General features: G+C 37.1%; 1 protein-coding gene across 8 annotated transcripts in view; it reads right to left on the bottom strand.

Moving 5' to 3' along the window:
- Positions 1-16,030, bottom strand: part of LOC117749458 (lethal(3)malignant brain tumor-like protein 4) — a 58,465-nt gene that overhangs the window by 32,490 nt on the left and 9,945 nt on the right. For 7 of the 8 annotated variants that reach the window (XM_034560012.1, XM_034560013.1, XM_034560015.1 and 4 more), the window contains exons 3-4: positions 15,706-15,791; positions 14,543-14,647 (exon numbers count right to left, since the gene is read on the bottom strand). In XM_034560012.1, coding sequence (XP_034415903.1) covers positions 14,543-14,647; positions 15,706-15,791 — 191 coding nt within the window. The remainder of the gene's footprint in view (positions 1-14,542; positions 14,648-15,705; positions 15,792-16,030) is intronic. The other variant, XM_034560017.1, reaches the window with a different exon arrangement.

The raw sequence follows: 16,030 nt of genomic DNA, 5'->3' as shown, positions 1-16,030 counted from the left end.
AACAACAACAAGCAACAACAGTGGACAACAAATAAACAATCAACAAAGTGCAGACGAGAAATAGAATAAAATAAAATGTAAAATGTACAGATGAAGTGCAATTATAAAGTGAATGTAGTGTTTAAGTTAAAGTGACATGTGTATTATTAAAGTGTGCAGAGGAGTGACGGGTGGAACATGGTCCAAGAGATGAAAGAGATGAAAGAGTCCAGGGTAGTAAATAAAGAGTCCAGGGTAGTAAATAAAGAGTCCAGGGTAGTAAATAAAGAGTCCAGGGTAGTAAATAAAGAGTCCAGAGTAGTAAATAAAGAGTCCAGGGTAGTAAATAAAGAGTCCAGGGTAGTAAATAAAGAGTCCAGAGTAGTAAATAAAGAGTCCAGGGTAGTAAATAAAGAGTCCAGGGTAGTAAATAAAGAGTCCAGGGTAGTAAATAAAGAGTCCAGGGGTAGTAAATAAAGAGTCCAGGGTAGTAAATAAAGAGTCCAGGGTAGTAAATAAAGAGTCCAGGGTAGTAAATAAAGAGTCCAGGGTAGTAAATAAAGAGTCCAGGGTAGTAAATAAAGAGTCCAGGGTAGTAAATAAAGAGTCCAGGGTAGTAAATAAAGAGTCCAGGGGTAGTAAATAAAGAGTCCAGGGTAGTAAATAAAGAGTCCAGGGTAGTAAATAAAGAGTCCAGTGTAGTAAATAAAGAGTCCAGAGTAGTAAATAAAGAGTCCAGAGTAGTAAATAAAGAGTCCAGAGTAGTAAATAAAGAGTCCAGGGTTGTAAATAAAGAGTCCAGGGTAGTAAATAAAGAGTCCAGGGTAGTAAATAAAGAGTCCAGGGTAGTAAATAAAGAGTCCAGGGTAGTAAATAAAGAGTCCAGAGTAGTAAATAAAGAGTCCAGGGTAGTAAATAAAGAGTCCAGGGTAGTAAATAAAGAGTCCAGGGTAGTAAATAAAGAGTCCAGGGTAGTAAATAAAGAGTCCAGAGTAGTAAATAAAGAGTCCAGGGTAGTAAATAAAGAGTCCAGGGTAGTAAATAAAGAGTCCAGGGTAGTAAATAAAGAGTCCAGAGGTAGTAAATAAAGAGTCCAGGGTAGTAAATAAAGAGTCCAGGGTAGTAAATAAAGAGTCCAGGGGTAGTAAATAAAGAGTCCAGGGTAGTAAATAAAGAGTCCAGGGTAGTAAATAAATAGTCCAGAGTAGTAAATAAAGAGTCCAGAGTAGTAAATAAAGAGTCCAGAGTAGTAAATAAAGAGTCCAGAGGTAGTAAATAAAGAGTCCAGGGTAGTAAATAAAGAGTCCAGGGTAGTAAATAAAGAGTCCAGGGTAGTAAATAAAGAGTCCAGGGTAGTAAATAAAGAGTCCAGGGTAGTAAATAAAGAGTCCAGGGTAGTAAATAAAGAGTCCAGGGTAGTAAATAAAGAGTCCAGAGTAGTAAATAAAGAGTCCAGAGTAGTAAATAAATAAAGAGTCCAGGGTAGTAAATAAAGAGTCCAGGGTAGTAAATAAAGAGTCCAGAGTAGTAAATAAAGAGTCCAGGATAGTAAATAAAGAGTCCAGGGTAGTAAATAAAGAGTCCAGGGTAGTAAATAAAGAGTCCAGGATAGTAAATAAAGAGTCCAGGGTAGTAAATAAAGAGTCCAGGATAGTAAATAAAGAGTCCAGGGTAGTAAATAAAGAGTCCAGGATAGTAAATAAAGAGTCCAGGGTAGTAAATAAAGAGTCCAGAGTAGTAAATAAAGAGTCCAGGATAGTAAATAAAGAGTCCAGGGTAGTAAATAAAGAGTCCAGGGTAGTAAATAAAGAGTCCAGGGTAGTAAATAAAGAGTCCAGGGGTAGTAAATAAAGAGTCCAGGGTAGTAAATAAATAGTCCAGGATAGTAAATAAAGAGTCCAGGGTAGTAAATAAAGAGTCCAGGGTAGTAAATAAAGAGTCCAGGGTAGTAAATAAAGAGTCCAGGGTAGTAAATAAAGAGTCCAGGATAGTAAATAAAGAGTCCAGGGTAGTAAATAAAGAGTCCAGGATAGTAAATAAAGAGTCCAGAGTAGTAAATAAAGAGTCCAGGATAGTAAATAAAGAGTCCAGGATAGTAAATAAAGAGTCCAGGGTAGTAAATAAAGAGTCCAGGATAGTAAATAAAGAGTCCAGGGTAGTAAATAAAGAGTCCAGGATAGTAAATAAAGAGTCCAGAGTAGTAAATAAAGAGTCCAGGATAGTAAATAAAGAGTCCAGGGTAGTAAATAAAGAGTCCAGGGTAGTAAATAAAGAGTCCAGAGTAGTAAATAAAGAGTCCAGGGTAGTAAATAAAGAGTCCAGGGTAGTAAATAAAGAGTCCAGGGTAGTAAATAAAGAGTCCAGGGTAGTAAATAAAGAGTCCAGGGTAGTAAATAAAGAGTCCAGGGTAGTAAATAAAGAGTCCAGGGGTAGTAAATAAAGAGTCCAGGGTAGTAAATAAATAGTCCAGGATAGTAAATAAAGAGTCCAGGGTAGTAAATAAAGAGTCCAGAGTAGTAAATAAAGAGTCCAGGGTAGTAAATAAAGAGTCCAGGGTAGTAAATAAAGAGTCCAGGGGTAGTAAATAAAGAGTCCAGGGTAGTAAATAAAGAGTCCAGAGTAGTAAATAAAGAGTCCAGGGTAGTAAATAAAGAGTCCAGGGTAGTAAATAAAGAGTCCAGAGTAGTAAATAAAGAGTCCAGGGTAGTAAATAAAGAGTCCAGGGTAGTAAATAAAGAGTCCAGAGTAGTAAATAAAGAGTCCAGGGTAGTAAATAAATAAAGAGTCCAGGGTAGTAAATAAAGAGTCCAGGGTAGTAAATAAAGAGTCCAGGGTAGTAAATAAATAAAGAGTCCAGGGGTAGTAAATAAAGAGTCCAGGGTAGTAAATAAAGAGTCCAGAGTAGTAAATAAATAAAGAGTCCAGGGTAGTAAATAAAGAGTCCAGGGGTAGTAAATAAAGAGTCCAGAGGTAGTAAATAAAGAGTCCAGGGGTAGTAAATAAAGAGTCCAGAGTAGTAAATAAAGAGTCCAGGGTAGTAAATAAAGAGTCCAGGGTAGTAAATAAATAAAGAGTCCAGGGTAGTAAATAAAGAGTCCAGGGTAGTAAATAAAGAGTCCAGGGGTAGTAAATAAATAAAGAGTCCAGGGTAGTAAATAAAGAGTCCAGGGGTAGTAAATAAATAAAGAGTCCAGGGTAGTAAATAAAGAGTCCAGGGTAGTAAATAAAGAGTCCAGAGTAGTAAATAAAGAGTCCAGGGTAGTAAATAAAGAGTCCAGGGGTAGTAAATAAATAAAGAGTCCAGGGTAGTAAATAAAGAGTCCAGAGTAGTAAATAAATAAAGAGTCCAGGGTAGTAAATAAAGAGTCCAGGGTAGTAAATAAAGAGTCCAGGGTAGTAAATAAAGAGTCCAGAGTAGTAAATAAATAAAGAGTCCAGGGTAGTAAATAAAGAGTCCAGGGTAGTAAATAAAGAGTCCAGGGTAGTAAATAAAGAGTCCAGAGTAGTAAATAAAGAGTCCAGAGTAGTAAATAAAGAGTCCAGGGTAGTAAATAAAGAGTCCAGGGTAGTAAATAAATAAAGAGTCCAGGGTAGTAAATAAAGAGTCCAGGGTAGTAAATAAAGAGTCCAGGGTAGTAAATAAAGAGTCCAGAGTAGTAAATAAATAAAGAGTCCAGGGTAGTAAATAAAGAGTCCAGGGTAGTAAATAAAGAGTCCAGAGTAGTAAATAAATAAAGAGTCCAGGGTAGTAAATAAAGAGTCCAGGGTAGTAAATAAAGAGTCCAGAGTAGTAAATAAATAAAGAGTCCAGGGTAGTAAATAAAGAGTCCAGGGGTAGTAAATAAAGAGTCCAGAGGTAGTAAATAAAGAGTCCAGGGGTAGTAAATAAAGAGTCCAGAGTAGTAAATAAAGAGTCCAGGGTAGTAAATAAAGAGTCCAGAGTAGTAAATAAAGAGTCCAGGGTAGTAAATAAATAAAGAGTCCAGGGTAGTAAATAAAGAGTCCAGAGTAGTAAATAAAGAGTCCAGGGTAGTAAATAAATAAAGAGTCCAGGGTAGTAAATAAAGAGTCCAGGGTAGTAAATAAAGAGTCCAGGGGTAGTAAATAAAGAGTCCAGGGTAGTAAATAAAGAGTCCAGAGTAGTAAATAAAGAGTCCAGGGTAGTAAATAAAGAGTCCAGAGTAGTAAATAAAGAGTCCAGGATAGTAAATAAAGAGTCCAGGGTAGTAAATAAAGAGTCCAGGGTAGTAAATAAAGAGTCCAGAGTAGTAAATAAAGAGTCCAGGGTAGTAAATAAAGAGTCCAGAGTAGTAAATAAAGAGTCCAGGGTAGTAAATAAAGAGTCCAGGGTAGTAAATAAAGAGTCCAGAGTAGTAAATAAATAAAGAGTCCAGAGTAGTAAATAAAGAGTCCAGGGTAGTAAATAAATAAAGAGTCCAGAGTAGTAAATAAATAAAGAGTCCAGGGTAGTAAATAAAGAGTCCAGAGTAGTAAATAAAGAGTCCAGAGTAGTAAATAAATAAAGAGTCCAGAGTAGTAAATAAATAAAGAGTCCAGGGTAGTAAATAAAGAGTCCAGAGTAGTAAATAAAGAGTCCAGGGTAGTAAATAAAGAGTCCAGGGTAGTAAATAAATAAAGAGTCCAGGGTAGTAAATAAAGAGTCCAGAGTAGTAAATAAAGAGTCCAGAGTAGTAAATAAAGAGTCCAGGGTAGTAAATAAAGAGTCCAGGGTAGTAAATAAAGAGTCCAGGGGTAGTAAATAAAGAGTCCAGGGTAGTAAATAAAGAGTCCAGGGTAGTAAATAAAGAGTCCAGGGTAGTAAATAAAGAGTCCAGGGTAGTAAATAAATAAAGAGTCCAGGGTAGTAAATAAAGAGTCCAGAGTAGTAAATAAAGAGTCCAGAGTAGTAAATAAAGAGTCCAGAGTAGTAAATAAAGAGTCCAGAGTAGTAAATAAATAAAGAGTCCAGGGTAGTAAATAAAGAGTCCAGAGTAGTAAATAAAGAGTCCAGAGTAGTAAATAAAGAGTCCAGGGTAGTAAATAAAAAGTCCAGGGGTAGTAAATAAAGAGTCCAGGGTAGTAAATAAAGAGTCCAGGGTAGTAAATAAAGAGTTCAGGGTAGTAAATAAAGAGTCCAGGGTAGTAAATAAAGAGTCCAGGGTAGTAAATAAAGAGTCCAGTGTAGTAAATAAAGAGTCCAGGGTAGTAAATAAAGAGTCCAGAGTAGTAAATAAAGAGTCCAGGGTAGTAAATAAAGAGTCCAGGGTAGTAAATAAAGAGTCCAGAGTAGTAAATAAAGAGTCCAGTGTAGTAAATAAAGAGTCCAGAGTAGTAAATAAATAAAGAGTCCAGAGTAGTAAATAAAGAGTCCAGGGTAGTAAATAAAGAGTCCAGAGTAGTAAATAAAGAGTCCAGGGTAGTAAATAAAGAGTCCAGGGTAGTAAATAAAGAGTCCAGAGTAGTAAATAAAGAGTCCAGGGTAGTAAATAAATAAAGAGTCCAGGGTAGTAAATAAAGAGTCCAGAGTAGTAAATAAAGAGTCCAGGGTAGTAAATAAATAAAGAGTCCAGGGTAGTAAATAAATAAAGAGTCCAGAGTAGTAAATAAAGAGTCCAGGGTAGTAAATAAATAAAGAGTCCAGGGTAGTAAATAAATAAAGAGTCCAGGGTAGTAAATAAAGAGTCCAGGGTAGTAAATAAATAAAGAGTCCAGGGTAGTAAATAAATAAAGAGTCCAGGGTAGTAAATAAAGAGTCCAGAGTAGTAAATAAATAAAGAGTCCAGAGTAGTAAATAAATAAAGAGTCCAGAGTAGTAAATAAAGAGTCCAGGGTAGTAAATAAAGAGTCCAGAGTAGTAAATAAAGAGTCCAGGGTAGTAAATAAAGAGTCCAGGGTAGTAAATAAAGAGTCCAGGGTAGTAAATAAAGAGTCCAGGGTAGTAAATAAAGAGTCCAGGGTAGTAAATAAATAAAGAGTCCAGGGTAGTAAATAAAGAGTCCAGAGTAGTAAATAAAGAGTCCAGGGTAGTAAATAAAGAGTCCAGAGTAGTAAATAAAGAGTCCAGGGTAGTAAATAAAGAGTCCAGAGTAGTAAATAAAGAGTCCAGAGTAGTAAATAAAGAGTCCAGAGTAGTAAATAAAGAGTCCAGAGTAGTAAATAAATAAAGAGTCCAGGGTAGTAAATAAAGAGTCCAGAGTAGTAAATAAAGAGTCCAGAGTAGTAAATAAAGAGTCCAGGGTAGTAAATAAAAAGTCCAGGGGTAGTAAATAAAGAGTCCAGGGTAGTAAATAAAGAGTCCAGGGTAGTAAATAAAGAGTTCAGGGTAGTAAATAAAGAGTCCAGGGTAGTAAATAAAGAGTCCAGGGTAGTAAATAAAGAGTCCAGTGTAGTAAATAAAGAGTCCAGGGTAGTAAATAAAGAGTCCAGAGTAGTAAATAAAGAGTCCAGGGTAGTAAATAAAGAGTCCAGGGTAGTAAATAAAGAGTCCAGAGTAGTAAATAAAGAGTCCAGGGGTAGTAAATAAAGAGTCCAGGGTAGTAAATAAAGAGTCCAGTGTAGTAAATAAAGAGTCCAGAGTAGTAAATAAATAAAGAGTCCAGAGTAGTAAATAAAGAGTCCAGAGTAGTAAATAAAGAGTCCAGAGTAGTAAATAAAGAGTCCAGGGTAGTAAATAAAGAGTCCAGAGTAGTAAATAAAGAGTCCAGGGTAGTAAATAAAGAGTCCAGGGTAGTAAATAAAGAGTCCAGGGTAGTAAATAAATAAAGAGTCCAGGGTAGTAAATAAATAAAGAGTCCAGGGTAGTAAATAAAGAGTCCAGGGTAGTAAATAAATAAAGAGTCCAGGGTAGTAAATAAATAAAGAGTCCAGGGTAGTAAATAAATAAAGAGTCCAGGGTAGTAAATAAATAAAGAGTCCAGAGTAGTAAATAAAGAGTCCAGGGTAGTAAATAAAGAGTCCAGGGTAGTAAATAAAGAGTCCAGGGTAGTAAATAAAGAGTCCAGAGTAGTAAATAAAGAGTCCAGGGTAGTAAATAAAGAGTCCAGGGTAGTAAATAAATAAAGAGTCCAGAGTAGTAAATAAAGAGTCCAGAGTAGTAAATAAATAAAGAGTCCAGGGTAGTAAATAAATAAAGAGTCCAGGGTAGTAAATAAAGAGTCCAGAGTAGTAAATAAATAAAGAGTCCAGGGGTAGTAAATAAAGAGTCCAGGGTAGTAAATAAAGAGTCCAGGGTAGTAAATAAAGAGTCCAGAGTAGTAAATAAAGAGTCCAGGATAGTAAATAAAGAGTCCAGAGTAGTAAATAAAGAGTCCAGAGTAGTAAATAAATAAAGAGTCCAGAGTAGTAAATAAAGAGTCCAGGGTAGTAAATAAAGAGTCCAGAGTAGTAAATAAAGAGTCCAGGGTAGTAAATAAAGAGTCCAGAGTAGTAAATAAAGAGTCCAGAGTAGTAAATAAATAAAGAGTCCAGAGTAGTAAATAAAGAGTCCAGGGTAGTAAATAAAGAGTCCAGAGTAGTAAATAAAGAGTCCAGGGTAGTAAATAAAGAGTCCAGAGTAGTAAATAAAGAGTCCAGAGTAGTAAATAAATAAAGAGTCCAGAGTAGTAAATAAATAAAGAGTCCAGAGTAGTAAATAAAGAGTCCAGGGTAGTAAATAAAGAGTCCAGAGTAGTAAATAAAGAGTCCAGGGTAGTAAATAAAGAGTCCAGAGTAGTAAATAAAGAGTCCAGGGTAGTAAATAAAGAGTCCAGGGTAGTAAATAAAGAGTCCAGGGTAGTAAATAAAGAGTCCAGGGTAGTAAATAAAGAGTCCAGAGTAGTAAATAAAGAGTCCAGGGTAGTAAATAAAGAGTCCAGGGTAGTAAATAAAGAGTCCAGGGTAGTAAATAAAGAGTCCAGGGTAGTAAATAAAGAGTCCAGAGTAGTAAATAAAGAGTCCAGGGTAGTAATAAAGAGTCCAGAGTAGTAAATAAAGAGTCCAGGGTAGTAAATAAAGAGTCCAGAGTAGTAAATAAAGAGTCCAGGGTAGTAAATAAAGAGTCCAGGGTAGTAAATAAAGAGTCCAGAGTAGTAAATAAAGAGTCCAGAGTAGTAAATAAAGAGTCCAGGGTAGTAAATAAAGAGTCCAGGGTAGTAAATAAAGAGTCCAGGGTAGTAAATAAAGAGTCCAGGGTAGTAAATAAATAAAGAGTCCAGGGTAGTAAATAAAGAGTCCAGGGTAGTAAATAAAGAGTCCAGGGTAGTAAATAAAGAGTCCAGGGTAGTAAATAAAGAGTCCAGGGTAGTAAATAAATAAAGAGTCCAGGGTAGTAAATAAAGAGTCCAGAGTAGTAAATAAAGAGTCCAGAGTAGTAAATAAATAAAGAGTCCAGGGGTAGTAAATAAAGAGTCCAGGGTAGTAAATAAAGAGTCCAGAGTAGTAAATAAAGAGTCCAGGGTAGTAAATAAAGAGTCCAGGGTAGTAAATAAAGAGTCCAGAGTAGTAAATAAAGAGTCCAGGGTAGTAAATAAAGAGTCCAGGGTAGTAAATAAAGAGTCCAGGGTAGTAAATAAAGAGTCCAGGGTAGTAAATAAATAAAGAGTCCAGGGTAGTAAATAAAGAGTCCAGAGTAGTAAATAAAGAGTCCAGAGTAGTAAATAAAGAGTCCAGAGTAGTAAATAAAGAGTCCAGAGTAGTAAATAAAGAGTCCAGGGTAGTAAATAAAGAGTCCAGGGTAGTAAATAAAGAGTCCAGAGTAGTAAATAAAGAGTCCAGGGTAGTAAATAAAGAGTCCAGGGTAGTAAATAAAGAGTCCAGAGTAGTAAATAAAGAGTCCAGAGTAGTAAATAAAGAGTCCAGGGTAGTAAATAAAGAGTCCAGAGTAGTAAATAAAGAGTCCAGGGTAGTAAATAAAGAGTCCAGGGTAGTAAATAAAGAGTCCAGGGTAGTAAATAAAGAGTCCAGGGTAGTAAATAAAGAGTCCAGGGTAGTAAATAAAGAGTCCAGGGTAGTAAATAAAGAGTCCAGAGTAGTAAATAAAGAGTCCAGGGTAGTAAATAAAGAGTCCAGGGTAGTAAATAAAGAGTCCAGGGTAGTAAATAAATAAAGAGTCCAGGGTAGTAAATAAAGAGTCCAGAATAGTAAATAAATAAAGAGTCCAGGGTAGTAAATAAAGAGTCCAGGGTAGTAAATAAAGAGTCCAGGGTAGTAAATAAAGAGTCCAGGGTAGTAAATAAATAAAGAGTCCAGGGTAGTAAATAAAGAGTCCAGAGTAGTAAATAAAGAGTCCAGAGTAGTAAATAAAGAGTCCAGGGTAGTAAATAAAGAGTCCAGAGGTAGTAAATAAAGAGTCCAGAGTAGTAAATAAAGAGTCCAGAGTAGTAAATAAAGAGTCCAGGGTAGTAAATAAAGAGTCCAGAGTAGTAAATAAAGAGTCCAGAGTAGTAAATAAAGAGTCCAGGGTAGTAAATAAAGAGTCCAGAGTAGTAAATAAATAGTCCAGGATAGTAAATAAAGAGTCCAGGGGTAGTAAATAAAGAGTCCAGAGTAGTAAATAAAGAGTCCAGAGTAGTAAATAAAGAGTCCAGGGTAGTAAATAAATAAATAGTCCAGGATAGTAAATAAAGAGTCCAGGGGTAGTAAATAAAGAGTCCAGAATAGTAAATAAATAAAGAGTCCAGGGGTAGTAAATAAAGAGTCCAGGGTAGTAAATAAAGAGTCCAGGGTAGTAAATAAAGAGTCCAGGGTAGTAAATAAAGAGTCCAGAGTAGTAAATAAAGAGTCCAGAGGTAGTAAATAAAGAGTCCAGGGGTAGTAAATAAAGAGTCCAGGGTAGTAAATAAAGAGTCCAGGGTAGTAAATAAAGAGTCCAGGGTAGTAAATAAATAAAGAGTCCAGGGTAGTAAATAAAGAGTCCAGGGTAGTAAATAAAGAGTCCAGGGTAGTAAATAAATAAAGAGTCCAGGGTAGTAAATAAAGAGTCCAGGGTAGTAAATAAAGAGTCCAGGGTAGTAAATAAAGAGTCCAGGGTAGTAAATAAAGAGTCCAGGGTAGTAAATAAAGAGTCCAGAGTAGTAAATAAAGAGTCCAGAGTAGTAAATAAAGAGTCCAGGGTAGTAAATAAAGAGTCCAGGGTAGTAAATAAAGAGTCCAGGGTAGTAAATAAATAAAGAGTCCAGGGTAGTAAATAAAGAGTCCAGGGTAGTAAATAAATAAAGAGTCCAGGGTAGTAAATAAATAAAGAGTCCAGGGTAGTAAATAAAGAGTCCAGAGTAGTAAATAAAGAGTCCAGAGTAGTAAATAAAGAGTCCAGGGTAGTAAATAAAGAGTCCAGGATAGTAAATAAAGAGTCCAGAGTAGTAAATAAAGAGTCCAGGGTAGTAAATAAAGAGTCCAGAGTAGTAAATAAAGAGTCCAGAGTAGTAAATAAAGAGTCCAGGGTAGTAAATAAAGAGTCCAGGGTAGTAAATAAAGAGTCCAGGGTAGTAAATAAAGAGTCCAGGGTAGTAAATAAAGAGTCCAGGGTAGTAAATAAAGAGTCCAGGGTAGTAAATAAAGAGTCCAGGGTAGTAAATAAAGAGTCCAGAGTAGTAAATAAAGAGTCCAGGGTAGTAAATAAAGAGTCCAGGGTAGTAAATAAATAAAGAGTCCAGGGTAGTAAATAAAGAGTCCAGAATAGTAAATAAATAAAGAGTCCAGGGTAGTAAATAAAGAGTCCAGGGTAGTAAATAAAGAGTCCAGGGTAGTAAATAAAGAGTCCAGGGTAGTAAATAAATAAAGAGTCCAGGGTAGTAAATAAAGAGTCCAGAGTAGTAAATAAAGAGTCCAGAGTAGTAAATAAAGAGTCCAGGGTAGTAAATAAAGAGTCCAGAGGTAGTAAATAAAGAGTCCAGAGTAGTAAATAAAGAGTCCAGAGTAGTAAATAAAGAGTCCAGGGTAGTAAATAAAGAGTCCAGAGTAGTAAATAAAGAGTCCAGAGTAGTAAATAAAGAGTCCAGGGTAGTAAATAAAGAGTCCAGAGTAGTAAATAAATAGTCCAGGATAGTAAATAAAGAGTCCAGGGGTAGTAAATAAAGAGTCCAGAGTAGTAAATAAAGAGTCCAGAGTAGTAAATAAAGAGTCCAGGGTAGTAAATAAATAAATAGTCCAGGATAGTAAATAAAGAGTCCAGGGGTAGTAAATAAAGAGTCCAGAATAGTAAATAAATAAAGAGTCCAGGGGTAGTAAATAAAGAGTCCAGGGTAGTAAATAAAGAGTCCAGGGTAGTAAATAAAGAGTCCAGGGTAGTAAATAAAGAGTCCAGAGTAGTAAATAAAGAGTCCAGAGGTAGTAAATAAAGAGTCCAGGGGTAGTAAATAAAGAGTCCAGGGTAGTAAATAAAGAGTCCAGAGTAGTAAATAAAGAGTCCAGGGTAGTAAATAAAGAGTCCAGGGTAGTAAATAAATAAAGAGTCCAGAGTAGTAAATAAAGAGTCCAGGGTAGTAAATAAAGAGTCCAGGGTAGTAAATAAAGAGTCCAGGGTAGTAAATAAAGAGTCCAGGGTAGTAAATAAAGAGTCCAGGGTAGTAAATAAAGAGTCCAGGGTAGTAAATAAAGAGTCCAGAGTAGTAAATAAAGAGTCCAGAGTAGTAAATAAAGAGTCCAGGGTAGTAAATAAAGAGTCCAGGGTAGTAAATAAAGAGTCCAGGGTAGTAAATAAATAAAGAGTCCAGGGTAGTAAATAAAGAGTCCAGGGTAGTAAATAAATAAAGAGTCCAGGGTAGTAAATAAATAAAGAGTCCAGGGTAGTAAATAAAGAGTCCAGAGTAGTAAATAAAGAGTCCAGAGTAGTAAATAAAGAGTCCAGGGTAGTAAATAAAGAGTCCAGGATAGTAAATAAAGAGTCCAGAGTAGTAAATAAAGAGTCCAGGGTAGTAAATAAAGAGTCCAGAGTAGTAAATAAAGAGTCCAGAGTAGTAAATAAAGAGTCCAGGGTAGTAAATAAAGAGTCCAGAGTAGTAAATAAATAGTCCAGGATAGTAAATAAAGAGTCCAGGGGTAGTAAATAAAGAGTCCAGAGTAGTAAATAAAGAGTCCAGAGTAGTAAATAAAGAGTCCAGGGTAGTAAATAAAGAGTCCAGGGTAGTAAATAAAGAGTCCAGGGTAGTAAATAAAGAGTCCAGAGGTAGTAAATAAAGAGTCCAGAGGTAGTAAATAAATAAAGAGTCCAGGGTAGTAAATAAAGAGTCCAGGGTAGTAAATAAAGAGTCCAGGGTAGTAAATAAAGAGTCCAGAGGTAGTAAATAAATAAAGAGTCCAGGGTAGTAAATAAAGAGTCCAGGGTAGTAAATAAAGAGTCCAGGGTAGTAAATAAAGAGTCCAGAGTAGTAAATAAAGAGTCCAGAGTAGTAAATAAAGAGTCCAGGGTAGTAAATAAAGAGTCCAGAGTAGTAAATAAAGAGTCCAGAGTAGTAAATAAAGAGTCCAGGGTAGTAAATAAAGAGTCCAGGGTAGTAAATAAAGAGTCCAGGGTAGTAAATAAAGAGTCCAGGGTAGTAAATAAAGAGTCCAGAGGTAGTAAATAAATAAAGAGTCCAGGGTAGTAAATAAAGAGTCCAGGGTAGTAAATAAAGAGTCCAGAGTAGTAAATAAAGAGTCCAGGGTAGTAAATAAAGAGTCCAGGGTAGTAAATAAAGAGTCCAGGGTAGTAAATAAAGAGTCCAGAGGTAGTAAATAAATAAAGAGTCCAGGGTAGTAAATAAAGAGTCCAGGGTAGTAAATAAAGAGTCCAGGGTAGTAAATAAAGAGTCCAGAGTAGTAAATAAAGAGTCCAGAGTAGTAAATAAAGAGTCCAGGGTAGTAAATAAAGAGTCCAGGGTAGTAAATAAAGAGTCCAGAGTAGTAAATAAAGAGTCCAGGGTAGTAAATAAAGAGTCCAGAGTAGTAAATAAAGAGTCCAGAGTAGTAAATAAAGAGTCCAGGGTAGTAAATAAAGAGTCCAGAGTAGTAAATAAAGAGTCCAGAGTAGTAAATAAAGAGTCCAGGGTAGTAAATAAAGAGTCCAGGGTAGTAAATAAAGAGTCCAGGGTAGTAAATAAAGAGTCCAGGGTAGTAAATAAAGAGTCCAGAGGTAGTAAATAAATAAAGAGTCCAGGGTAGTAAATAAAGAGTCCAGGGTAGTAAATAAAGAGTCCAGGGTAGTAAATAAAGAGTCCAGGGTAGTAAATAAAGAGTCCAGAGTAGTAAATAAAGAGTCCAGAGTAGTAAATAAAGAGTCCAGGGTAGTAAATAAAGAGTCCAGAGTAGTAAATAAAGAGTCCAGGGTAGTAAATAAAGAGTCCAGAGTAGTAAATAAAGAGTCCAGGGTAGTAAATAAAGAGTCCAGGGTAGTAAATAAAGAGTCCAGGGTAGTAAATAAAGAGTCCAGGGTAGTAAATAAAGAGTCCAGGGTAGTAAATAAAGAGTCCAGGATAGTAAATAAAGAGTCCAGGGTAGTAAATAAAGAGTCCAGGGGTAGTAAATAAAGAGTCCAGAGTAGTAAATAAAGAGTCCAGGGTAGTAAATAAAGAGTCCAGGGTAGTAAATAAAGAGTCCAGAGTAGTAAATAAAGAGTCCAGGGTAGTAAATAAAGAGTCCAGGGTAGTAAATAAAGAGTCCAGAGTAGTAAATAAAGAGTCCAGGGTAGTAAATAAAGAGTCCAGAGTAGTAAATAAAGAGTCCAGAGTAGTAAATAAAGAGTCCAGGGTAGTAAATAAAGAGTCCAGAGTAGTAAATAAAGAGTCCAGGGTAGTAAATAAAGAGTCCAGAGTAGTAAATAAAGAGTCCAGGGTAGTAAATAAAGAGTCCAGAGTAGTAAATAAAGAGTCCAGGGTAGTAAATAAAGAGTCCAGAGTAGTAAATAAAGAGTCCAGGGTAGTAAATAAAGAGTCCAGGGTAGTAAATAAAGAGTCCAGGGGTAGTAAATAAAGAGTCCAGGGTAGTAAATAAAGAGTCCAGGGGTAGTAAATAAAGAGTCCAGGGTAGTAAATAAATAAAGAGTCCAGGGTAGTAAATAAAGAGTCCAGGGTAGTAAATAAAGAGTCCAGGGGTAGTAAATAAAGAGTCCAGGGGTAGTAAATAAAGAGTCCAGAGGTAGTAAATAAAGAGTCCAGGGTAGTAAATAAAGAGTCCAGGGTAGTAAATAAAGAGTCCAGGGGTAGTAAATAAAGAGTCCAGGGTAGTAAATAAATAGTCCAGGGTAGTAAATAAAGAGTCCAGAGGTAGTAAATAAAGAGTCCAGGGTAGTAAATAAAGAGTCCAGAGTAGTAAATAAAGAGTCCAGAGGTAGTAAATAAAGAGTCCAGAGTAGTAAATAAAGAGTCCAGGGTAGTAAATAAAGAGTCCAGGGTAGTAAATAAAGAGTCCAGGGTAGTAAATAAAGAGTCCAGGGTAGTAAATAAAGAGTCCAGGGTAGTAAATAAAGAGTGTAAAAGTGTGCCATCATTGTCTTTGGCAGGTTGAATTTCTTCAGAGAGAAGGAGACTCACCTGACCGATCTCAGACAGGTGTGTGTGTGTGTGTGTGTGTGTGTGTGTGTGTGTGTGTGTGTGTGTGTGTGTGTGTGTGTTACCTCAGCGACTGTCAGCACACAGAACATAGACGGGTGCAGTGGGTCAATGCCCTCCAGCTTCATCCCAACTTTAAAACCAGTCCTCCTACTGGGAACACACTGGGCCTGACAGACAGGTTAGAGAGAGAGACAGGTCAGTAACACTAACACACTGGGCCTGACAGACAGGTTAGAGAGAGAGACAGGTCAGTAACACTAACACACTGGGCCTGACAGACAGGTTAGAGAGAGAGACAGGTCAGTAACACTAACACACTGGGCCTGACAGACAGGTTAGAGAGAGAGACAGGTCAGTAACACTAACACACTGGGCCTGACAGACAGGTTAGAGAGAGAGACAGGTCAGTAACACTAACACACTGGGCCTGACAGACAGGTTAGAGAGAGAGACAGGTCAGTAACACTAACACACTGGGCCTGACAGACAGGTTAGAGAGAGAGACAGGTCAGTAACACTAACACACTGGGCCTGACAGACAGGATAGAGAGAGAGAGACAGGTCAGTGTCAGTAGTTGTCTGTCTGTCCAGCTGTCTGTCTGTCTGTCTGTCCGTCTGTCTGTCTGTCCAACTGTCTGTCTGTTCAGCTGTCTGTCTGTCTGTCCGTCTGTCTGTCTGTCTGTCTGTCCAACTGTCTGTCTGTCCAGCTGTCTGTCTGTCCAACTGTCTGTCTGTTCAGCTGTCTGTCTGTCTGTCCGTCTGTCTGTCTGTCCAACTGTCTGTCTGTTCAGCTGTCTGTCTGTCTGTTCAGCTGTCTGTCTGTCCGTCTGTCTGTCTGTTCAGCTGTCTGTCCAGCTGTCTGTCTGTCCAACTGTCTGTCTGTTCAGCTGTCTGTCTGTCTGTCCGTCTGTCTGTCTGTCTGTCTGTTCAGCTGTCTGTCTGTCCGTCTGTCTGTCTGTCCAGCTGTCTGTCTCTTTTGTTGTAGCAAGAAGGGACATATTTAGTGCCGTCTAATCTTTTACATCAAATGTGTATGTGTGTGTGTGTTATGTGTGTGTGTGTGTGTGTGTGTGTGTGTGTGTGTGTGTTACCTGTGTGTGTGTGTGTGTTACCTGTGTGTGTGTGTGTGTGTTACCTGTGTGTGTGTTACGTGTGTGCGTGTGTGTGTGTGTTACGTGTGTGTGTGTGTGTGTGTGTGTGTGTTACGTGTGTGTGTGTGTGTTACCTGTGTAAACTGTGACAGAGGAGCAGCTTCATTTTTTTGTTTGTTCAGGTACTGCTGCCAAGACCAGGACCGCCTCTTTACACTCACTGAACACACACACACACACACACACACACACACACACACACTGTCATTCACAGCAGGTGAACTGTGAGATCACAAAGTGACCCTCAGGGTCTGCTAACCATCAAGGACCATGGAACCACGAGCTCCTTAAAACATCTTCAAGAACCCATGAAGCCACGAGCAACCTAGAACATCTTCAAGGACCCATGAAGCCACGAGCAACCTAGAACATCTTCAAGGACCCATGAAGCCACGAGCA

The sequence above is a fragment of the Cyclopterus lumpus genome, chromosome 20, assembly GCF_009769545.1.
Source record: "Cyclopterus lumpus isolate fCycLum1 chromosome 20, fCycLum1.pri, whole genome shotgun sequence".
Lineage (NCBI taxonomy): Eukaryota > Metazoa > Chordata > Actinopteri > Perciformes > Cyclopteridae > Cyclopterus > Cyclopterus lumpus.
Note: the sequence above shows the minus strand (reverse complement) of the source record. Positions and strands in the feature narration are given on the sequence as shown.